Consider the following 22,411-nt stretch of genomic DNA (forward strand, 5'->3'; position numbering starts at 1 on the left):
TATAAAGAGTTGATTAAAAATTGTTGGTAAAGTCAGAGTTTTAAATCTTAACATTCACCGAAGTGACTTAAAAAAATATTTTTCAAAAGTGACGTTTTTCTAAAACGCTATGTTCTTTTTTAAGGAAATTTATTATGGCCAACATATGGACGCTTTATCAGATTTGAGCAGGCTTCAGGTGTATTTGCGAAATGAAATATTTTAAGTAAAAAAATGTTTTATGTCCAAAACAATATACTTTCAGTATTTTGTTATTTTTCTGTTTGTTACTACTTAATAATAATTTAATAAAGTTATTGGAAAAATATACCAAAAAAATTATTAAGTTAAGAAATATACATCCAAAATCTTGCACATATGATTACTGATATCTGTTTCATCATTACATAAAACTTCGCTTTTTATTGAAAATTTTTACAAAAAACGGCATGAAAATATTCCTTAAAAGAATTTTATAGAATAAAATATATATAATAACTATCGTAAGGAACTCCACTTCACGCGCAGGTCGTCGGGCTACCAAAACGGGAAAGTTCTCCCACTTTTAAAGGATCGAAAATGTGATGGCCTGCCTTCACATTTTACAGCCACCAATAGCCCATATTGAGATGTAAAAAAAGCTAGTTACTAAGCAAGCTTATAACAGAGAATCTTTCATTGTTTCAGCCCGAGGATGTTTCAGACCCCCGGAAGTACCAAACTCTCGAATAACAGAAGCTTATCGCGGAGCTATACTCATGTATGATTGTCACCCTGGTTACACTTTAGAAGGTCCTGCTGCTCTCTATTGTGATGGAAGGAGATGGACATCAGATGTTCCAACTTGTGAGGGTGAGTTTCGAAATATTATTTTTCCTGCTGTTCCATACGGTTAGTTTATCAGAATGCAAGAATCAAATTTAAACGAGTCAACTTTGATTCCACGAATTAGAGTGACCTATCAGCTTACCTTGACTTATCCTTGGTCATTTTGGATAGTCAGCAAAATGACCAAGAGAGGACATGCACCTACATAATTTTCACTAGCAAATAAATGATCCATAATTATTTACATTTTTAATGAGCGTACGGATAACTTTTAGGTACGTATCAGTTTCGTATGGAAGAGAAACTGACAAACTATTATTAACGCAGAGATGTCATTAAGTGTCTAGTATACTATTATAGGTACTGTGGTTATAGGTTTTTCATGTCCCTCCTTTTTCAACGAATGAGTACCAATTTCTAGTTTTAGCATTTTTATTACCAAAATTTTGATTTGTTTACAAAATGGGAGTGTTGCAATAATATAGACTGTAAAAAAATTAGGTAAAAGCAGTATTTGGTGCAAAGTTTCTCATTACCCCAAAGTTTGAAAGATAATTTTATTTTAATTGCACCATAAACTGTGAAGTATGATCCAGAAATACTTCCATTGTGCAAATGACTGCACCAAAATTTGGTAAAGGCCACAAAACTTTGACTGTGATTGTAAACTGAGCGATATTTGTTTACGACGCCATGTTTTATTCACAACTCAGTCTCGGTGTATCAGAACGACTAATGCATGTTGTTTCAAGTATCAACTTATTTAGGTAGGCAAATGTTTTTTTTTTTGCGTTAATTAAACTTCATTTCTTTTATGATGCCTTTTTAAATTTGGTTAGCGGTTTAAAATCGTTAGAAATATGTCATAAACAAACCTACTTACTGCAAATAGTTTTGTTCCAAAAAATAGCAAATATGGCCTGTATTTAGGGGCTTTAAAAATACCTAATTATGGTGCAATCTACCTATGATACTATATAAAAAAGAAAGAATGAAAATGGATGTTGCGTTTCTTCAAAACACCTATTTTTGGTACAACATTCTACTCATATTTGGAGATAGTGAACATACCAAAATAGGATAAAATTGAGTTTCATTTTATGTAGCCAGCAAATGAATATAAATTTTTTGTGCAACTTGGCTCGGAATTTTTCATATTGTATACAATGATAGATCTATTAATTACCCTCTTTGGCTTTGCTGGCATAGTTTAATAATAAGGAAGCTTTTAATTGCATTAGGACAAAATTGTGGCTGACTTATTGTGACATTGACTTGCAAGGCTTGGGTGGTCATTAGCTTATTGATATAGAACTTTGACTCCAAAACTTTTTTTGTACATTCCTTTTAAAACGTACAAAGATCTAAGCAATCTGTACGTCTAGATCATCTCACCAAAGCTGTGCTGCATCAAAGCAGATAATTGAGAAAACGTTGCCAAGTGCTGGTGGAGTGACAAAAATAGTGCCAATTTTAGAAAATTAGGAACATCAAGGTGCCATATTTAGGGATAAAGATATTTCAAACTTTCTATTTAACTCACCAATTAGAAATATTGGTGACATGTCCTCTTTAAAGCACTTTTTTACATGCTTGAACATTAAATTAGAATGTGAACTTAGAAAAGAAAGTATATATTTTCGAAGTTTAAATTTTCAGTTCGGGTTTGGGCACCACCCTGAGGGATTCAAATTTAAATTGCATTCGATAAAATAATCTTTGCAGAAGTGATGAATAATCTTTTCAAATAATCAAATTTGCAAATAATGAAATATTTCATAACTCATATTGTTGTCTTTTTCAATTGAATCATTTAAGTCGCTTGGATAACAAATGTCGTTTATAATTAACTAACTATTCATAGTTATAGAAGAATCACAATCCAGTTTCTTAAAAAGAGTGCTTGTATGTGTATCATGCATTAAAATTTTCTTTTGAAAAAATGTTTAAAATAATGTTTAAAGTAAAAATAATGCTTTAAAATACTTTTGGAGACTTTTTAATGAAAACAGAAAACTTTTCAACTAAAAAACAAATGTAAATTTTATTTTACAACTATAACCTATCTTTAATGAAAAATTGAACAAAAGGTTGAAGTAAAAAATAATTCTAATTTCTGTGTAATTTAGCGTGCGTTTGAAAAAGATTAATTAAAACAAGTTCGTTCATAAAAGAAAATATATTTTTTGCAGAAGGTATTTGACTAACGTCCAAACATAAATATCGCTAGATTAATCATGACAAGGAAAAAAAATGAAAAATATTTTTCGAAGAAGTATTTTTTAGGATTTTTTTTGCGAATTGTTGATAAAAATGAGCTTTTGGAAAGTAGTAATTAAAATTGAAAATTCATTTTGAGTTAAATGTATGGTGAACGTTATTTGTTGTCCTCAATAGTTTTTTGTGGAACTTTTCATAAAATATAAGAAAATGAAACTTTTTTCACAAGGGCAGAAATGAGCTGTATGGTTTTAAACCAATTCAATTCCCTTATTTGATTCAAAATGACATTTTTTTCCAGTTTTTTTAAAGCTTTCCGTGTATTTTCGATTTTTTTTTCAATTTTAAGAAAGTAAAGTTTAATTTAAAAGGAGAAAAAACAGCTTCTCAACTTTTCAGCAGCATTTTAAAAACAAAATAAATGAAGATGCTAAAAATAAAAGAATCTCATAATAGCTTTAATATAAAATAACCTTAACAGGAGATGGATCATGCGTATAGGTTAAAGTCACTTTGGTGTGTGGCTAATCTCACGAGGATGAATGGAAAAAGAATCCGAGCAGTTCAATTGCTTATTTTAAGATGTAGTAGTAAGAGTAAATATTCTAAAGCCAGTATATGAATCCCGAGTCCGAAGAAGAGGTTACGGTGTAGATGAATTTTTTATATTAGTGTCTTAAAATATTTACTTTTAGAAAACAAAATTAAATTTAAATTTATATATTTATTCTTCATATTTTGTCTTTTTGGTGTATTGAAGAATGTTATCATGTTTTAAAAAAGTAATTTCTCAATTTGTGCTATTTGCAAAAGGAACAAAAATTATTTTCCCTTATCGTGCATAAAGCTATTTTGCTGAAAGAAAATATTGTAAATCCATTTTGTGAATCATGATTTGATCAAGAAACATGTTATGATTAAAAGTTTTTGGTTATATTATAATATAAAACTACTTAGATTTAGAAGACAAAATTAAATTATAGCTCTTTCTTCATATTTCGTCCTCTTAAAGTTTTGAAGCAATCATTTTTTAAAAAAGAAAATCATTTTTCAAATTACGATTTCTACAAAAGGAAAAAAAAATATTTTCGCTTTATCGTGCATCACTCCACATTGTATAAAGTAAATATTGCATATCCGTTATGAATCACGTGGTCATCTATAAAGAGGTTACGATGTAAATACAGTTTATTTCATACAAATGTTTGCAATTAAAACAAATTAAATGATAGCTCTTGTGATTTATTTTATCTTTTTGATGTTTTGGAGTTGGTTTGTTATCAATATTTAAAACGTAATTTCCCACTTTAATTCTCCTTTTTCTATAAGTAATTTCTCACTTATCTAAGAGTAAAAAAAACGAATTTCATTTTCTCTCTTCACAAATTCTCTCAACTTAAATATTTATTCAACAAAAGTGCTTATTTAAATGGAGTATCCTATTTCTAGCCAGTTGATCAAAGATGTAGTTTGATGTTGTGATTTTCAGCTTAAAATAAAGGGAAAAAAATCAATTAACCAATATCCCATTAGACTGAGTTTGATTTTACCAACTATAGGTTTGAGTTTTCTAACTCTTTTCATTCGATCAATGAACACGTTTTAAGCATATTTTACGAACGCTCTTTGAGAAATCAAATGATAATAAAGACTCAGTTCAATAAAGATTTTGTTTGTTTAGAGAGTTTAATTGATTTCTTTAGTTGAAAGAGTCATATTCTTGTTTTTAAGAATAGAATATTTTCGTGAAAGAATAATGAAATCAATGTTCGAAATAATGCAAAAAGCAAAACTTTTTTTCATATAGAAAGAAACACTCGAATGATATTAAAAAATAATTGCAAATAAACTATTTTCCTGTCACTTTATTTAAGTTTAAAGTTTTCAAAATTTGCATTCTAAATAAAGGCATATTTATACACATAAAAATATTGTACAATATCTCTGAAAACTTCTAAAAAAATTCTATGTGTTATTTTATTGCTGCCTCACGTCAGACTTTTTTCTGTAAATGCATTTCTTTCATTTCCCAGAGGTGTAAACATTTTTTTGTTTGTTATTCTTTGAATCGGACTACTGTTACGTAACACAATACATAAAAACAATTCACACAATCACATTTTGAGAAAATGAGATTGTTTGAATGGACACTTGAAATAATGTAGGTGTCCGTAAACTCTAATAAGTGACGTAAAAAAATACTTTAAAGATATTGAGTAGCATCAAAGTTAATTTTGGCAGTTAACTTTCCTCTAATGTGAGAAAGAAAGGAAATATAAAATTTATCTCTGATCTGTTATTTTGAAACCCTATTACTGATGTAAAAATGGATACTCACGTTTTTTCCACTCTTTTAACTGACATGCAAAAATAATCGAGATCAAAATGTCGATCAAAAAAGAGAGTTTGAATGTATAACTGAATATTTAACTGTACTGAATATTGAAACATAAAATTGAGTATTTGAATTTATAGTTACAAATCATGCATAAATTTTAATATATATATTGCATATTCTGTAAACAACTTTTAAATCTTTTAATCTAATGTTTCATAGAAATTTTAAAGATGACATTTTCTAAAAAGAACTTAATAACCGCAAAAACTCACATCATTAATTATCTTGTAAACTCTTCCATTTATCACGATTATTTAATTCTCTAATTCTATATTTATCAAGGCAGCTGTACATTTTAATCTTTCTACTCTTTATTATTAATGTCTTCAAACATTTCTCATTATAATGTTTATTCTCTTAGGATGATTCGTAAATTCCAACTAATTTCATTTGGTATGTGCGCAAACTTTTTGATTTATAAGATTAAACAATGTATAAATTATATTGATATTTAAATTAGCTTTATCGAACAATTTATACTTCAGGGTGATTTACTAAGAGAATAAAAACTAATATATAAAATCAAAGTGTTATACGCTTTAACATCGCTTCGAATTTAGACATTTTCAGCAAAATTATGTTATTTAAAAGGGTAAATGTAAATAATTTTTGACTTAATTAAATACTTTGAAAAGAATTATAATATGTCTTTTATCATATAAGGGTAGAATTTTAAAGGACTTCTTTTAGCTAATTTGGCCTTCTTTCGTTAACTGGGAGATTTTCACGAAATCAAACATAATATTAAAAATATTTGAGAAGAGATTCATGCGAGTTTCTAATTTGTTTGTTCGTATTCGATAGAAATGGAACATGTATATTTTCTAACTACAATAGTTGAGTAATTAAGTTTTCTACTGTAAATGTATTTGAAGGGCAAATGTTCTGTACTTATATCATATTAAGACAATTTAGTGAACAACTAGTCCGTAGTTATTTTATAGAATTTATTTAATGAAACTCAAATCTATTGTCTACAATTATTTAAGAAATTTATTATTGCATTAACACTCACTGCGCAGTTCTTTGCATATAAAAAATCATTGGGTGTTTAGAGTATTTACACACAAATATCTTGTCATCATTGTCAATTTAAAATCGACATCCCTACTTTGCTTTTTTTGAGATCATCGAATTTGTTTAGATCCCACAGGGCAAATTTAGTGACAGATAAAACGGAAACAGATCTCTAGGATAGGTGACCCAGCAGAAGTTTATTTATTGCCTTGGCAGTGGTCGAATATTGTCTTACAGCAGAAGGACTTCACGAAAAAGTGCACCGTGTTGTTGCAATTTGATTGCCATTTTGAGCTCTGCCAACGGTTTCAAATATTGCTGATTGGTGGCACAAAAGCTAGAGCGTTCGCTATCCAATAAGGTACCCTAGGTTAGAATCCCAGCGAGGGCTGATCGTTAATGCTCTCGGCTCACACAGACCCCAGTGCTGACGTAAAATATCGTCATTGGTTGATGGAGGTTATAATCCTTTCTTTAAGAGCCGTGAAGGCTCAGGGGATAGAACGTTCACCTTCCAATGAGGTGAACTGGGTTCGAATCCCAACGATGACAAGTCGGTATGAATTCCACACCCGTCTCGTACTGACTACAGTACTGACGTAAATTATCCTCAGTGGTAGACGGATCATGGGTTAGCGTTCCCTTGTAGTCAGGCTAACCGTGGGATGTTTTCCTGTTTTTCCTCCCCATATAACGCAATTGCAGGTTAGTTCCTTCAAAAAGTAGTTCACGAAGGCAAATTTCTCCCAATACTTTATCGAGGGGCTTCCTTGCCTTATGGATTGGGTTCAAAATTATAAGGCTACGAAGTTGAACATTAGTAGTTGTTAACCCAAAAATTGGGTCGGCTGTTCAACAACGGTTATTAAATAAACTAAAAATCCTTTTGTTTTCGTACTAAGCATGGAAGATTTAAGCGGTTTTTCTCACAATGTTACGAAAATGCGAGTTAGTTCCCCTAGAAAGTCCTCCCGGAAAGCTAGTTTGTCGCAATGCTTGATTCAGGACTTCCCTTGTTTTCTGGGTTGGAATAAAAATGGCAAGGCTATGGAGTTGAACATTCATAGTCGTTAACTCAAAACTGGATTGGCTGTTCAACACTGGCTATAAAACGTTGCTGATTTGTGACAAGAGCTCTAGAAAATTGCAAAGCAGTTGTCCTACGTGATCAGTTGCTTTGTTCAGTGATGCTTCAGAAACAAATGAATGAACTGACAGCAGCTCGGTTATAATCATTTTACCGTGCCAGCCAAGTACTGCCATCTAGTGAGTAAAAAGAGTGCTTTAAATCATATAGTCCTTTAGTCACTCCAGCAACTACATTTCAGACCCATTTCAATTTTTGGAATAAATTTTTTGGCTTCGTTTTTCAATTAACTATACAGCAGTTATTAACTTATATCATGATAGTAATAATCATTTGGGACGTATTATATAAAGATTTTTATCATGATGATATAAGCGAATGTAATTTTTAAATGAAAAATACTCACTCCTTCGCAGTAAAAATTAGATATAATGAATTTTTTAAACACAACACAATTAAATATTAATTGAAGATAAAAAGAAAAGGGGGGGGGGAGCTATGTCTGGGAAAACTTTTTCTGAGAAACACGAATTTTAAAGTTCAAAAATTTTTAAGAGCAAGCATTCGATGGAAATTGTAAAAATAAAAGTATACAAGGATTCCACAAGTATTTATTTATATCTCCTAAAAATTTTGAAACGAAAATTACAATTTTTGATGTTGAAAAAAATAAAAATTGGGTAAGACAAGAACCATTTTACCCTTACTATTCTTCCCCAATCCTCACCAGTATCCTTGTCTTCTTCTTCACTGTGCTTTTCGTAGCTCTTCTTGTCAACGTGTGGACAAAAACTGTTCTTCCCCAGCTGAACCCATCTTTAGTGTGTAATTACTCTCGAGTAGCCGATTTTCCACGATATTGATTTGTCAAAGCTTAGTAATCCAAGAAATATAACAGAAAACGAGCCAATCGTCTTTTTTGGGAAAAATGCATATAAAACGTTTTTTCCCTTGATCTTCAATAATGAACAAAAATTAATTATTTTTTATAATTTTTTTTATTCTTATTATTAGCACATTAAAAATTATGATTGAATTTCTAATAAAACCACAAATAGTTTAATTTGGAGATGGAGAGAAAAAAGGGGGAGCATAAAATATATCTGCAAGAAAGGATATCTCCAGAACTCTATGAAATGTAAGAGGGACAGTCAGCCGTTAATTTTTTTATTATTTTAGCCTGGGAACACGAGCAGTGTTTTTAAATTGAATGCTCTAAAATTGTTAGTGAATAATTAGTAAATAATTTTCAAGTGAACGAAAGCGAATGTAGTTTTAAAGTAGTTCAATGCACTTATAAAATATTTTTATATATGCAAGATGCTATGATCTTATTTCAAGAAAACACAAGTCATTTCTACAGACGAGGCACAAGTTGGTTTCTTTTAAATTTTATTCAGCATCTTATGATAAGTTCTTATGGACTAGGTGTTCCTTATCAGGGTCATGGGATTTGACAGTTCGGAATGTATCATGAAGAAACCATGTATTTTCGATGGCTACCGCTATTTAACCAGGGATTCAGAAAGCGAATCGGTTGCAAGAATATCTTTAGCCTAATAAAACGTCATTCAAGCGGGAAAATTTATAGATTTTGATATGTTCCAAGATATTCATACGATAGGGAATTCGCCATTCATGCGATAGCGAATTTTTGAGACTTTCTTAATGAGTATTTTCTAAGAATTATTACCCATTAAATACAGAGAATAATCTTTTAATTGGCATGCTAACTTTTCATGACTGTTTCTGAAAGAAGGTTTTCAACGTTTTAAAATTAATAAGAGAAATCTATTTTAAGCTTATGCTTTAATGTAGAAAAACTAGCATGAGGCATTCTATATTACATATATGAATATAGTTTTATATGCTTTTATAATATAACCATATCTTATAACTAACCATATCTCGAAAACTTTTTAATCGAAATGAAAAAAATTTGCATACAATTATAAAATTTGCTTACTCTTAGATAATTACATGCAAAAGTAAACTTTTACTTAATATTTATTATTTTTTTTAAAATTTTATTTAAGAATAGTTCAAAAATTTTGAATTGCAAGGTAAAATTTCTTTTACATTATTTTAATGAGTGTAAATGAACATAACAGAGAACAAAATTTGAGTGAAATAAATCGAATAGTTTTTGAGAAATTAGATTTTAAAAATACGATTTTTTAAAAAATATTTGATTACTCAGGAACTATTTCACCTATTTTGCTCAAGTTTTGTATTTTGCGATTTAAAATTGCGTTCTCTAAAATAATGTGAAACATTGTATACCTAACAAATATATTTTTTTACTTTGAAATAAAATAATTAAAAATAAAAAATATTTACTAAAAGCTATATTTTGTATAGAATTATCTTTGGATAAACGAATTGTATTTTTGTGTTAAAAATTTTTTCAATTCGCTTGAAAAGTTCAGGAGATTTTTATTTTTGCTTGAAATTATCTAAACGGTATCTGGATAAGCGAGTTTTATAATTGTGTGCAAAAGTTTTTCAATTCGCTTTAAAAGTTCTCGAGATAAGGAAAAATGCTCCAAAAGTAAAATTAACTTCAAGGGGTCCAAACTTTGGAGCGCTCTCCTGACCAAATTATCGGGACCCAATGTCCCAGATTGCGACTATCCTATATTTTAGGAGTTAGAGATCCGAATTCATCAAAGAAAAGATATGTTTATTAAGAGAGAAAGTACGTTTTTGTGTCCAATTTCGTAACTTAAAATACCGTCTGCACTTATTAGTTAGCATATTTGAGGTCCCAGAACGGAAAGATCCGAGCATTAGATCAAAAATTATTCAGAGTGGTCCTTTTTTAATTTTGCGCTCTGTTCGTGATTCTTCAGTGATTTTTAACCAACCGAGGAATAAGTAGAGATATTTTTGTAAATTTATTTTTTGACTTCCATACAAATGGTCTTTGGTTGCCATAATGTTCAGTGCGGCAATATTTTATCCAATGGAATTAAATAAATAAATAAATAAAATTTTAAAGTAAGATTAAGAGAAGTTATCTTCTCTGATAAGTTCTGGTTTAGGTTTTGGGTTCATGCTTACCTTACTTAGGAATTGAATTCAAATTCATTGAAAGTTCTGTTTTTATTGAGAAAAAGAACAATTTTAATTTTAATTTATTTATTTGTAATTTAAATAAATAACATTATTTTAAATAAGCTCTACGAACAAGCACTTTCCAAACTTAAAGCTTAGAATATAGAAAACCGTGAATCTTTATGCTTTTTTTAAAAATGTTTTCCCATCTTTTTCTAAATATTTTTCGTTAAAAATATAAACTTTAATTTTGTAACAACCAGTTCTTTGAAATACAAGATTGCATTTTATACTGAAAGGAAAAAGTGATTACGTAATCAAAAACAATTTTTGTTTTACTTAACGATCTTCAAACGTCTTCTGTAGAAAAAAAGGTTATATAAAACCATACACTTAAAAAAATAGAACCTCTAAATTTTCCTTTAGCCTGATAACCATCTTATAAAACACAGCATGTGTGAAGAAAAGTAGAAAAAAAGAGCCAATTTTATATTTTAGTTCCAAGAATGGCTTTAGACTGGTCATTTTTTTTTTCAGTAAACATGTCGGATATAAAATAAATTTACTATCTTGGAAACAGGGCTTTTTCCGGTACGTCCGAAAATTCGTTTTTGGCCCGTTGCCAAACCGAACTGATAAGAAACGAAACTAATTTAACTTTTTGGAAAGAAATACGTCGGTTTAAAAAAAAAAAAAATTGGAACTTCTTTTTCTCTTCTTTTAACTGAAAAGGTGTGTTAAGAATTCACGGTTAGGAGAGGTTGTTGTAGTAGTTTCGTTTTACTTTTCATTTTCCTTTAACAGGGATTAGTTTAAAAAAAAAGAAGAGAGAAATTCTTTGTTTTGGTAAATTTGTTTTACAGACGTTTTCTAAAGCCTGTAATTGATGTCTTCATAACAATTTAAACCTAGTTAGGAAACTCTAACTCTTCCAATTTCCTTTTATTGACTTCAGATAAATACTATAAAAAATATGTTTCCAGAGGTCACGTTTTTTTTGTAGACTGTTTTCTCTGAATTGAACCAACTACAAAAAATGGATACTCAAAATTCCCATTTTTTTTTACTGACGGAATATTTACTCTTCACTTGAAGAAATTATTAATTTTATTTGTTTAAAGAACTAAATTTAGTCATAAGTATAGTTTTAAAGATTAATCAACAAAACTGACTAAAAGCAGAATCTTACTACAGATAAAAATCTAATGATGGTATCGCGGTTTTCCATTGTTGTCAATGCATTTTTATTGGCTGGAAAATCACATGGTAGGATCCAGTTTTCTCACATTAATTCTGATATTGGTTTGGTTGTCATCAGCATGAAATTGATATAAGCCATCAATTGATATAAGTAATTTTTTTCCTGTAAATATTTTTGTTTGCCTAATTCAAAGGTTAGAATTACCTTCACTGTTATTATTACGTTTTTGATTTTGTTTGATTTCTAAATAAAGAGTTAAGGAGGATTGTTTTTATTATTATTATTATTAGAATAATGTAACTTTATATTACATTTTAAGATAAAGTTATTTAAATAAGTGTCTGATCTTATTAACCATTTTACAATTATTATTTTTTATTACAAATTACATTAATATACTATTATGAATTACGGTTAAAGAGATTCGCTGAATGATTCAGATTTTGGGTTGACTATATTTGAGGGTGCCCCAGGTGATTCTCGCCAAGTTGTGATCGCTGTTGATTGCTAAACTGAGCGATGTTGAAACCCAATCGCGATTCTGATTGGTTTAGATTTTAGCGTTATTTTTAAATGGTCAACGGTACAAGTAATTTCAGAGGTCCGTTAGATTTACGTTGGATACTGGCTGGTAAGGTTACTTTTGCTTCTGGTCAATAAGATCGAAGGTATGTGTTCAGTCATGAAAAGGGACTTTAGAAAAAAATTTCACCGTCAGTCCGGTACCACAGACGCCATTTTCGATTCGTATTTCACCGAATTTATGTGGCGATGGAGTTACACAGATTCTATTCGTGATAAATTTAGACAGTATCTAACTGCTATTAGAGAATTCTGTGCACCTAAATCTGAGGATATTCGAGCTTAATGAAGAAGTGAGTTGTTTTTTTCCTTTTCTTCCTGAGCTTGCTCCATTAATTTTTGTTTCGATTCAAAATGCATTTTATTGGGTTTATTAATTTTTCTTATATTGGGTTCATTGCAATTTTATTAAGTTTTGGTTGATGTTTTGTTGAAATTTTCCAATGTTTTATTGAAATATCATTATGTTTTGGCCGCCATTCCTATTACCACAGTGTTCCGCGCAAACAGGAATGGCGCCAAACATAAGTCGCCAATTTCGCCAAGAGGCACCCTATATTCTATAATAAATATATTTTTACCCAGATTTTAACTTTCAGCATTATGGCACAAAGTGATGAATGCAAAAATTGTATTTAAAATACATCCGTCCCATTTTTGTAAGCAGAAATATTAAATTACAGTTGTGAACTCACCAAATATGTTATAACAATATACTTTTAATATTAAATATTATTTCAAAAAATGATTATTTATACAAGGTGTAAAGGTGTATAATGTCAGGGTGGTCCGTTTTTATTTGCCCACTGTACAAATGCTCTTTTATTTGCCATTCTAAACTCTATGAGAAAGATTATATAATATTTCTAATAGCTGATTATTAAACATAAGTGAATAATTCAGCCCTGTGTGGGACAGATCGTCGCTTTGAAAATAAACCGTGGTAACTCAAAAAGGCAAGTTTTCCTGGAGAGCGATTTCGAACTTTTCAAGAAGGCGAATCGCGCCAATGCGATCACGATTTTTCTGCTCTCTAAATTAATTTTATGGAACTTAAGAAAATAACACGTTGTTTTTCTAAAAGGAAGATTTTGTTTACACAAAATGACCCAAATATCTCAGTTTTCGATTTTTTTGAGTTACTACGGTTTCGTTTCAAAGCGACGATATGTCGTAATGAGGGATCCGCCATCAGCAAATTCTTGTTAGAATCATGATGAAATGGGATGAAGACCCAAAAAACAGAGTTAAAAGTTCAATTATACTTATAAGTAACCTCATTTGTTGATTAATATTAAGTGAGAGATGGGTCAAGTGTCGGATGTTTCAGTATTTTTTTAATTAAAAGAAACTCAAATAGGTTTTATAAAGAGTAAATTATGAAACTTATAGTTATTGTAGCGTAGGTTAGTTATGAACATATGTCATATTGCAGAGATAGTTAATAAAATATAGGGTTTAGTCTTCAATTAAAAAACAACAACAACTAGTTTTACACGTCAAACAGCAGGGTATTGAGAGATCATTGGATACTCAACAAATATAAAGTGAAGTATACTTTCGGCATCAGTACATAAGTGTATCACTATCTTTCTTTACAAAATAGTTATGAAAATTAGACCTGTAATTTTATTTTTATTCAAACCATGTATCATCTCTACTTGACATGAGCTCAGGCTCATTTTTAGAAGTCTGAGTCGATGGCCTTCAATCTGATTCCATTGGAAACGGGGGTCCGTAGGATTTTCTTTGAGCCCCTGAATATGTATCCGATCAGAAATTTACAAAGAGAAAGGCTGAATAATATATTGTATCGAATATTAACTACTTAGGATAATGAAATTTAGCACTTTTCAATTATTTCACCAAAGCAGGATAGGTCGGAGGAAAGACACTTGACTAAGTGAAGCGTCTTGGACATCCATAATTATGATTGAATCGCATCCAGCAAAACATCTCAGGTTTTAAACCAGACACTCTATTAGCGCACAACGTATGAGTGTTACCATTTTTTTTCCTGTAACGTCAGGTACTGAACTTTCGTTTTTCACCTTGGAAGATGCCGGAAGTGTTGCTCATTTAACGTTACCCAGCGGGCACTTGTGAACCTAAGTCACGGAGGCGAGCAACATTACCCACGCCACACTGCCACAAATACCCGTTCATAGGGTGGGCAACATTCACACAACACACACAACAGATGACAACACATAGAGAGAAACATCCATGCCCCGAGAGGGATTCGAACCAGCGGCCATTGGCTTCGCACTCAGGCACGCAAACCGCTCGGCCACCGGGCACCAATAAGTGTTATAGTGAATGAGCGACATCAAGAGAATGTCGTCTTTCACCGGTGAATGTCAACAATTACATAGTCGCTTTGGTGAATGTCTAATCTATTTGCTATATCCGAGTTGATATTAATTTATTCGTTGATATTATTATATTTATTCGATACATCTACAGAGGATAGATCAGGAGCAAAATAAGTGTTCGGAGTACTGGTTAAATGTATACTGGGCAGAGGCACTTGACCTGAAGAAAACATTGATGTATAGCATACCGGGCAAATCAGGATAGTAGCACTGAACCTTAAAAAATTATTGATGTAAGACATACCGGGCAATTGTATGCCGGGCGTTAGAAGTTAACGAGACCTAGTATATATTTCGGACATTTACCAAAGAGACTATGTGATTGTGAACATTCACCGGTGGAAGTCAACAACTATCCATTTTGATCATTTACGGTAACATAAACACATAAAAGTTTGATTGATGCGTCTGAGAGATGGATGTTTCAGCCATTTAAGAGATGAGAAGGCCGCGGGAAAGATGTTTTGTATTAAAGAAGGTATTTTATAGTTGTTTGTGTCATAATAAGCAACACTGCATTAGGATAGGATTTTTAGTAAATGAGAGACGGAATTATAGACTTTTAACTTATAAACGAAATGATCAGTAGAGAGCGGATATTATTATTATAGATTATTTTGATGTTTATGAATTATAATTTGTTGTTGAGCTGTTAGCCTTTATTTTGAAAATAAACATACTTTTGAGTTGTAATTATAGGACCTTTTCTTACCAAAAGTAAAGTTAAAATTTAATTAAGGCTGTTTAAAAAAATTGTGTCGTATTGTATAACTTAAATAAATTATGTATGCGTACAAATTAAAAAATTAATAAAACGTGAATAAATGTTTATTGTAAGTTTAATGAGTTTGAAATTTTTCAAATTGCCTTTTTTCTATAGTTTTAGAGTAAATAATGCGAAAAAAACATTTTCAATAAAATGAGTATTTCTCATGAAGTTACAGAATTTAGTTAAAGGTTTAAAGTTAAATCGTGTATATTCTGACGCAATATAGCATGGCGGATATCTTTAAGAATTCTTCTTTACCTCTTGAAATTCAAATTGACGTTGATGTGTTATTCTTCCTTCCTTTAAAATTTTCGTTATTTCAAAATGGTGCTGAAACAATCATTGGCTCTGTTTCGTATCCACTTTTACTTTTATATTCAAGAAATTCGTCTTACGGTACGTGTGAAATTCGTAAAAGAATTTTACTTTCAGCCGTGGACTTTATTGAAGCCAGCAGTTTTTTTCTTTTTAGAGGTTCGGTAAAATATATATTCTTGGTTTCAGTCCAATTTCCCCCCTATTTTTAAAAGAGCTGGTTGAGTCATAAAAATTTATTTGAATTCTTTCTGTGTGATAGGTTGTTTTTGTAAAAGTTCTGACAGATTATTATTTTTTTTTTCGAAAAATTCATACAAGATGCAAGTCACAAATTTCCTTTGATATTATATTTTTTCAAGATGATTTTTTTTTATCTATACTATAAATGCATAAACAATATTTCTGAACAGAAATTCACCTATTTTTGAAGGAGAATTATATGGGAATGTTGTTTTTGAGTAATTAATCTACATTCAGTCACTGTCATGTATGTTATTATGAAATATTTGATATTTTAGTAGTCACCAATTCTATGGATTTAAAAACTTTTTATTTCGATATCGGAAGATATTTAAATTTTTTTTGTATGTTGTTGGGAGAGTGCATTCGACAATGCCAACCTTCATCTATCAAAAGGTACCCCAATGATTGAGTTGAGTTAACATAACTTATATACTAGTGAATTGATGTTTAATAATCGCAATGGTAGCTATGCCTCAACACTCCCCCACTATATTCAATAGTGATATTACGAGTGGGTAGCTACGCCCACTATCGAATTTTATCAGGGATAAAATTCGATAAACGGATACCACTAGTTGCCGTATTTGTGAAAGACCGGGAAACCTGTATAAAGTTAACCAGATTTTTGCGCTTGTGGTGAGAGCTGTATTAAGTTCCTCGAGTTTTGAGAGTTTGTCGTGAGAGCTGTATTAAGTTCATGATTGTGTGTATGGTCTCTCCTATGTTGTTATTAGTAGTCGAGTGTGTGCAGAGTTTTGTTGTGTGTAGTTGAGACTGAGGAGCAACAGCGGGAGGAGGACAATGACGCAGTCAGAAATAGAAAATGAACTATTTAATGTAGACCATACATCGAAGAGGGTGGTACTCTTGATGTAGGTGAGTTCATATCACGTCCCAGAGATGCCAATTTGCTCCGGACAGCAAATAAATATTTTCGAGTGGTAGTTTAATAATGTCTGATTCTTGATTTAATAAATTCAATTTATTATTTTTTTATCTGCCACTATTTCTAAGTAAATCGAAGGCTTATAGTATAATTCGCCACTTGATTGCAGTTGAGTCATGTTACACCGTCTTCAAAGTACACAAAATTAGTCAAATATTTGCAATTTTAGTTTGTATTAATTTACCAATTAATTGACCAAGATTTTCCAGCCAATAAAAATATATCGACAACAATGGAAAACTGCGGCATCATCATTAGATTTATATATGGAGTGAGATGCTTCTAATGTAATTCTACTTCTTCCAAAATACATTATCTATTTTAAATTCCAAACCCCTCTCCTGTAGAATTAAAATTTCGAAATAGAAGGATAGTTTTCGAAAAAGAAAAACTATCTACTGCTTTTAATTATCTTATTCAAAAATTTAAAACTTCCATAAATTAAAAACTACTATTACGATAATAATTATATTATATAGATATAATGATTATATTATATAGATATAATGATTACATTATATTATATTAATGCAATAATTATATTACATTAATATAATAATTATATAAATTTAAAATTACTATTTAGTTGTCATTGTTTTGAAGTCAGCTTTAAACACTTATATTCTGCAGATATATATGGAGTGTCCCAATATTATTAAGACAAATTTTAAGAGGTGGTAGGGTGCAGCACAAGAATTCAGAATTGCATAGCAATCCCTGGTCGTAAACCCCATAGGAAATTATTATGACAAGTACAAGAAACAAATGGACATAAGACTGAGATAATTTGAAATATTTAATGGTCAGAGATATTACATGTGCTGTGGTAAATGATATGTGAAAATGTCCCAAAGTATGTCCAAGTTTCTACCATTGCTAGCAATGTCAGTTTTATCGCCGGGCCATGGATTTGTAGACTCGCGCAAATACACCTGGATTTTGTTAGATATCCACAGCTGCACGGATGATCCTTGCATCCAGATTCATTTCAGAATCCTCAGGAGTTGCACACGCAGCATTTTTAACTGCACCTAATGATTCCTAAATCAAAAGTCAGTGCACCCCAAATCATTTCTGCTTAAATCAGGAGAGCGTGGTGGCCAGGGAACCGGTCACCACGTTCAATCCATCTTGTGCATAACATCACTTAAGGGCAAACCGAGACATTTTCGACCATGGTGTGCTATGAAATTTGAATTCGTGTGATAACTCCAATCTTCTCTTAAATTTGTCCCAAAAATATTGGGACACCCTATATTGTAGGGGGACTGGATGGTTTTGATTTCACCGAAAAAGCATCAATGTGTTAATTTTTCGACACTCTATAACTTATATAAAATAAATTTGAAACCAGCTAACTATTAAAACTATTAACTTAACTATAAAAACATTGTTTTTTGCAGGAGTTTATAACCATCAGAAAATATTTAATTGCAAACATGTTTTTGAAAAATTGCAAAGAAAATTTTATAATTTATTTTTAGAGTAAAAATTGAGAGAAAAAAAAGAGATACTATGACGATAAAAGTTATAAATATCACGTTAAAGACTTGAAATAACTTTTAATAAGTAATCAAATAATCTATTTTTAAAATTATACTAACTTAAATTGAGAAAGAATTTTTTAAAAATTAAAAAAAAAAAAATGAAGTTTTTGTATGAATTTAAGCATTATGCCATACTAAAATCAATTACCAAGTTTTAACTTAAAAGGTTTAGTAGAAGCCAAAAAATCTTGTGAACAAGGTGAAAACATTTGAGTTCAGAAAAATAGGTTTAAAAACAAAATTTTGAATAAATAACTTTCAATAAAATATTTGAGTTTGCCGACGATTCCAGGTTATGAAATGGGTGTGTTATTTTCAGTTTTCTGTGACTGGGTTTCTTTATTTTCTTTTTATCATATACTGGGTGTCAAATTCCTAATACTAAAAAAAAGATCAGAGCGCATTTTTTTTTCAAAAAGAAAAAAGAAAAGAAAAGAAAAAGAAAAGAAAAGAAAAAAATAAGCCTGAAAAGAAAAACCAGAACGTTCTGCTAGGAAAATCCGTCTAGATTCTTTAGAAAGGGGTTGATAAAATTGCCTTAAATAAATTGCAAAGCAGAAACAATCCCGCACTTGGGTAAATTCATAATTTAGAATTACATTATTTATAAAATTAGCCTTAAATTCAACCTTCCTGTGCATAAAGATTTATAGAGTTGGTAATGTCCTATTTGAGTATATAGCTGAGAAGTGAATCATCGAATTAACTCCACATTCCAGTAAAGTACACTACAAATGAGATCTCCATAGAGGAGGAGGGTCTTAAGCTCATCATCAGTTGATATCATATCTCCAGACTATTTATATGCAATGTAAATAGCCATTGATTAGAGTCGATAGCCATAAATGGTGCTCAGCGAAGTCCCATCAATGGATGGAGAGAGAGGATACCCTCTTAAGTCTTTAGAGATGGTTTGGGTCATCATTTCTTGGTAAATATGAAGTGGGCGATGACTTGTTAACAATTACGAAATTTTAAGCTTAAATTAATCCACATTGATTTTAATTTTAATTTCATAACAGTCGTTGAACATCAGACCCAATTTTTGGATTTACGACTTCTAATGTTCAACCCCGTAGCCTTGTAATTTCGAACCCGAGCTAGAACACAAGGGAACTCCTGGATCAAGTATTGGGAGAAATTTTGCCTTCTTGGAGGACATTTTGATGGAACTAACCCGCATTTGCGTTACATGGAGAGGAAAACCACGAGAACCTCCCAAGGTTAGCCTGACGGCAAAGGGACTCTAACCCGTGACCCGTCTACCACTGAGGATATTTCACGCCATCACTGTGGTCGGTGCAAGCCGGATGCGGATTCGTTTCGATCAGCCATTGGTGGGATTCGAACCCGGTTCACCTTCTTGGAAGGCGGACTCTATATCCCCTGAGCCATCAAGGCTCAATCCACATTGATTGAAGCCATGTTCATTATCGATTTGTTGTTTATTTTTTTATAACTGTCGTTAAAATTGCCATGCTGAAGAATACTTAGGTTCCTAAGAAGGCACTAAAATAAAATTTATGAAATCTCTGAATTAATAAATGAATGAAGCCAATTTAAATTTTTTAAATTTCATACTTTCTGACACTATTTCATGAATTGATCAAAAATTGGTGAAAATAGCTTTGTTTACATGAATATGATATGAAGTGGACGTAACATGAAGTGAGGTAAATCTATAAAATGATAAAAATAAAATGCAATGAATAAAATTTCTGAATGAATTCATGAAAAATCTAAATGAAAGTAAAGTAAAATGAATGATATAAAGTAATGTAAATGTGCAAAATGAATGAATTATGACGAAAAATATATGAAATCTCTGAATGAATGAATGAAACCTAAGATCACCTTTAAAAATTTTTGACTTTCTGACATTATATTATAAGTGAATTAAAAATTCCTAAAAATTTTTTGTTTATGTAATGCACTGAATATGATATAAAGTGGGCATAATATGAAGTAAAGTAAATATGCAAAATGAATGAAAATAAAATAAAATGAATAATATGAAATAATATAACTATGTCAAATAAATGAAAATAGAGAAAAAATTAATAAAATTTCCACATGAACAAATTAAAAATATAATAGAAAATAAAGTAAGATTAATAATATATGTGTAATGTAAATATGTAATATAAATGAATAATAATGTAAAATGAATGAAATCTCAAAATGAATGAATAAACCTAATGTCAAATCAAATTTTCAGTATTATTTTTTTAGATTTTAGACTTCCTGATACCATATTAAAAAGTTTTAAAAATAGTTTTGCTTACATAATGAACTGAATATGAAATGGGCGTAATGTGAAAAAATGTAAGTTTAAAGTGGGCGATGCCTTTTTTACTGTTTGGAAATTTTAAGCATAAATTAATCCAATGATTGAGTGCACTGTTTGATATTGATTTGCAAATTTCAAATCAAATTTCCTAAATTGTTTTTTAACTTTGAAACTTTCTAACATGATATTATAAATGGATTAAAAATTCCTCAAAATAGTTTTCTATACATAATCTATTGAACAAAAGCTATTTAAAAACAATTATCTTTTTATTATGTTGCTTTTGAGTTTACAAGGGTAGAAACTTGAAATCGAAATTCAGATAATTTTTCGTTTAGCTAGAGCATTTAAATCTCCACTGAAGCTCTAAGTGTAAAAATAAGATAAGTTTCATTCGCTTTCTAACCATTAAAAACAGAATTTAATATCCTTTTATCACCAATAGGAACCATCCAGTACTTTCTGACTTACCAGAATGTTAAAATCTTATCTTCAAATTCTTTAACGATGACGATAATAAAATAAGATTCAACTGTTTCACACTAACTAGAAGCAAAACTTATCTACTATATATCATAACCAAAGTCGCATTACTTTTGAAAGACGTGAAGAGGTATAATTTTGGTGGTAATAGAAATTTATTCCGAAATTGATAGGTCCTATCTTTTTGATTCTAGGCATGATAAGCATAAAATTTTCTCCGTTTTATTATAATTGAAAAATAAAATTTTAAATTTTTTTATTTCATTCAGTTACATTATATTTCTTAATTAGTAGTAATTATGAAATTATGATATCATGATCTTATGATTATTATGATATAATATTATACAAGAAATTATGATATTATATTATAGAAGAAGTTTAATTCCTGTGAGAAAATACTCTGATATTATGTGAATTTTGAAACAAATTTTTATTTGAAAGGAAATAGGATAAATGGTTGAAAAATACAAAACAATGATTATGGTAAAAATGAAAAAATGGACTTTTAAATAAAAGTTTCCAAAATTTAAATACATAATTATTACAAAAATGCTTACAAACCATAAATTTTCTTTGGATATAGTCATTTTATTATTTTTTTAATACCATTAAAAAAATTTAAAGTTAATTGTTTTGTCATTGTGCTTAACTATTGCATTTTCTGTTAAATATATTTATAAACTTTATATATTAGTTAATATAACTGCTTATGTTCTTTGCAGTGCCGTAGCGAGCTTAACTCGCGCCCGGGGCACAATACCTTTTTAGCGCCCCCCATTCGAAAACCATCTAATATTATAAGTAAAATATACTCGCAAAGTAATAAATAAATAAAGTAAAATAAATAAAGTCATAGGCTCAAGCTAGGCATTAAATTTGAGACAAAAAATGTAGTTGAGCAAACAAGACTAGATTTTGAAATGCATATGATCATCTAGATAGAATTAGTTCAAAAGATACCTATTATTTATCTTACATATTTATAAAGAAATATTTTAAAAACACGCAGCTTTAAAATAATAAAAAAGTAAATATTTATTATCTCTAAGGAGATACATATATTTAATA

The 22,411-nt window shown here is 30.1% G+C and overlaps 1 protein-coding gene across 2 annotated transcripts in view; it reads left to right on the forward strand.

Moving 5' to 3' along the window:
* The window catches only part of LOC107448829 (uncharacterized), a 228,833-nt gene that overhangs the window by 20,351 nt on the left and 186,071 nt on the right, over positions 1-22,411 (forward strand). For both annotated transcript variants that reach the window (XM_016064182.4, XM_016064181.4), the window contains one exon: positions 667-831. In XM_016064182.4, the coding sequence (XP_015919668.3) occupies positions 667-831 (165 nt within the window). The remainder of the gene's footprint in view (positions 1-666; positions 832-22,411) is intronic.

Source organism: Parasteatoda tepidariorum, chromosome 2 (genome assembly GCF_982258835.1).
Source record: "Parasteatoda tepidariorum strain Cologne lab strain chromosome 2, Ptep-v5.0, whole genome shotgun sequence".
NCBI lineage: Eukaryota > Metazoa > Arthropoda > Arachnida > Araneae > Theridiidae > Parasteatoda > Parasteatoda tepidariorum.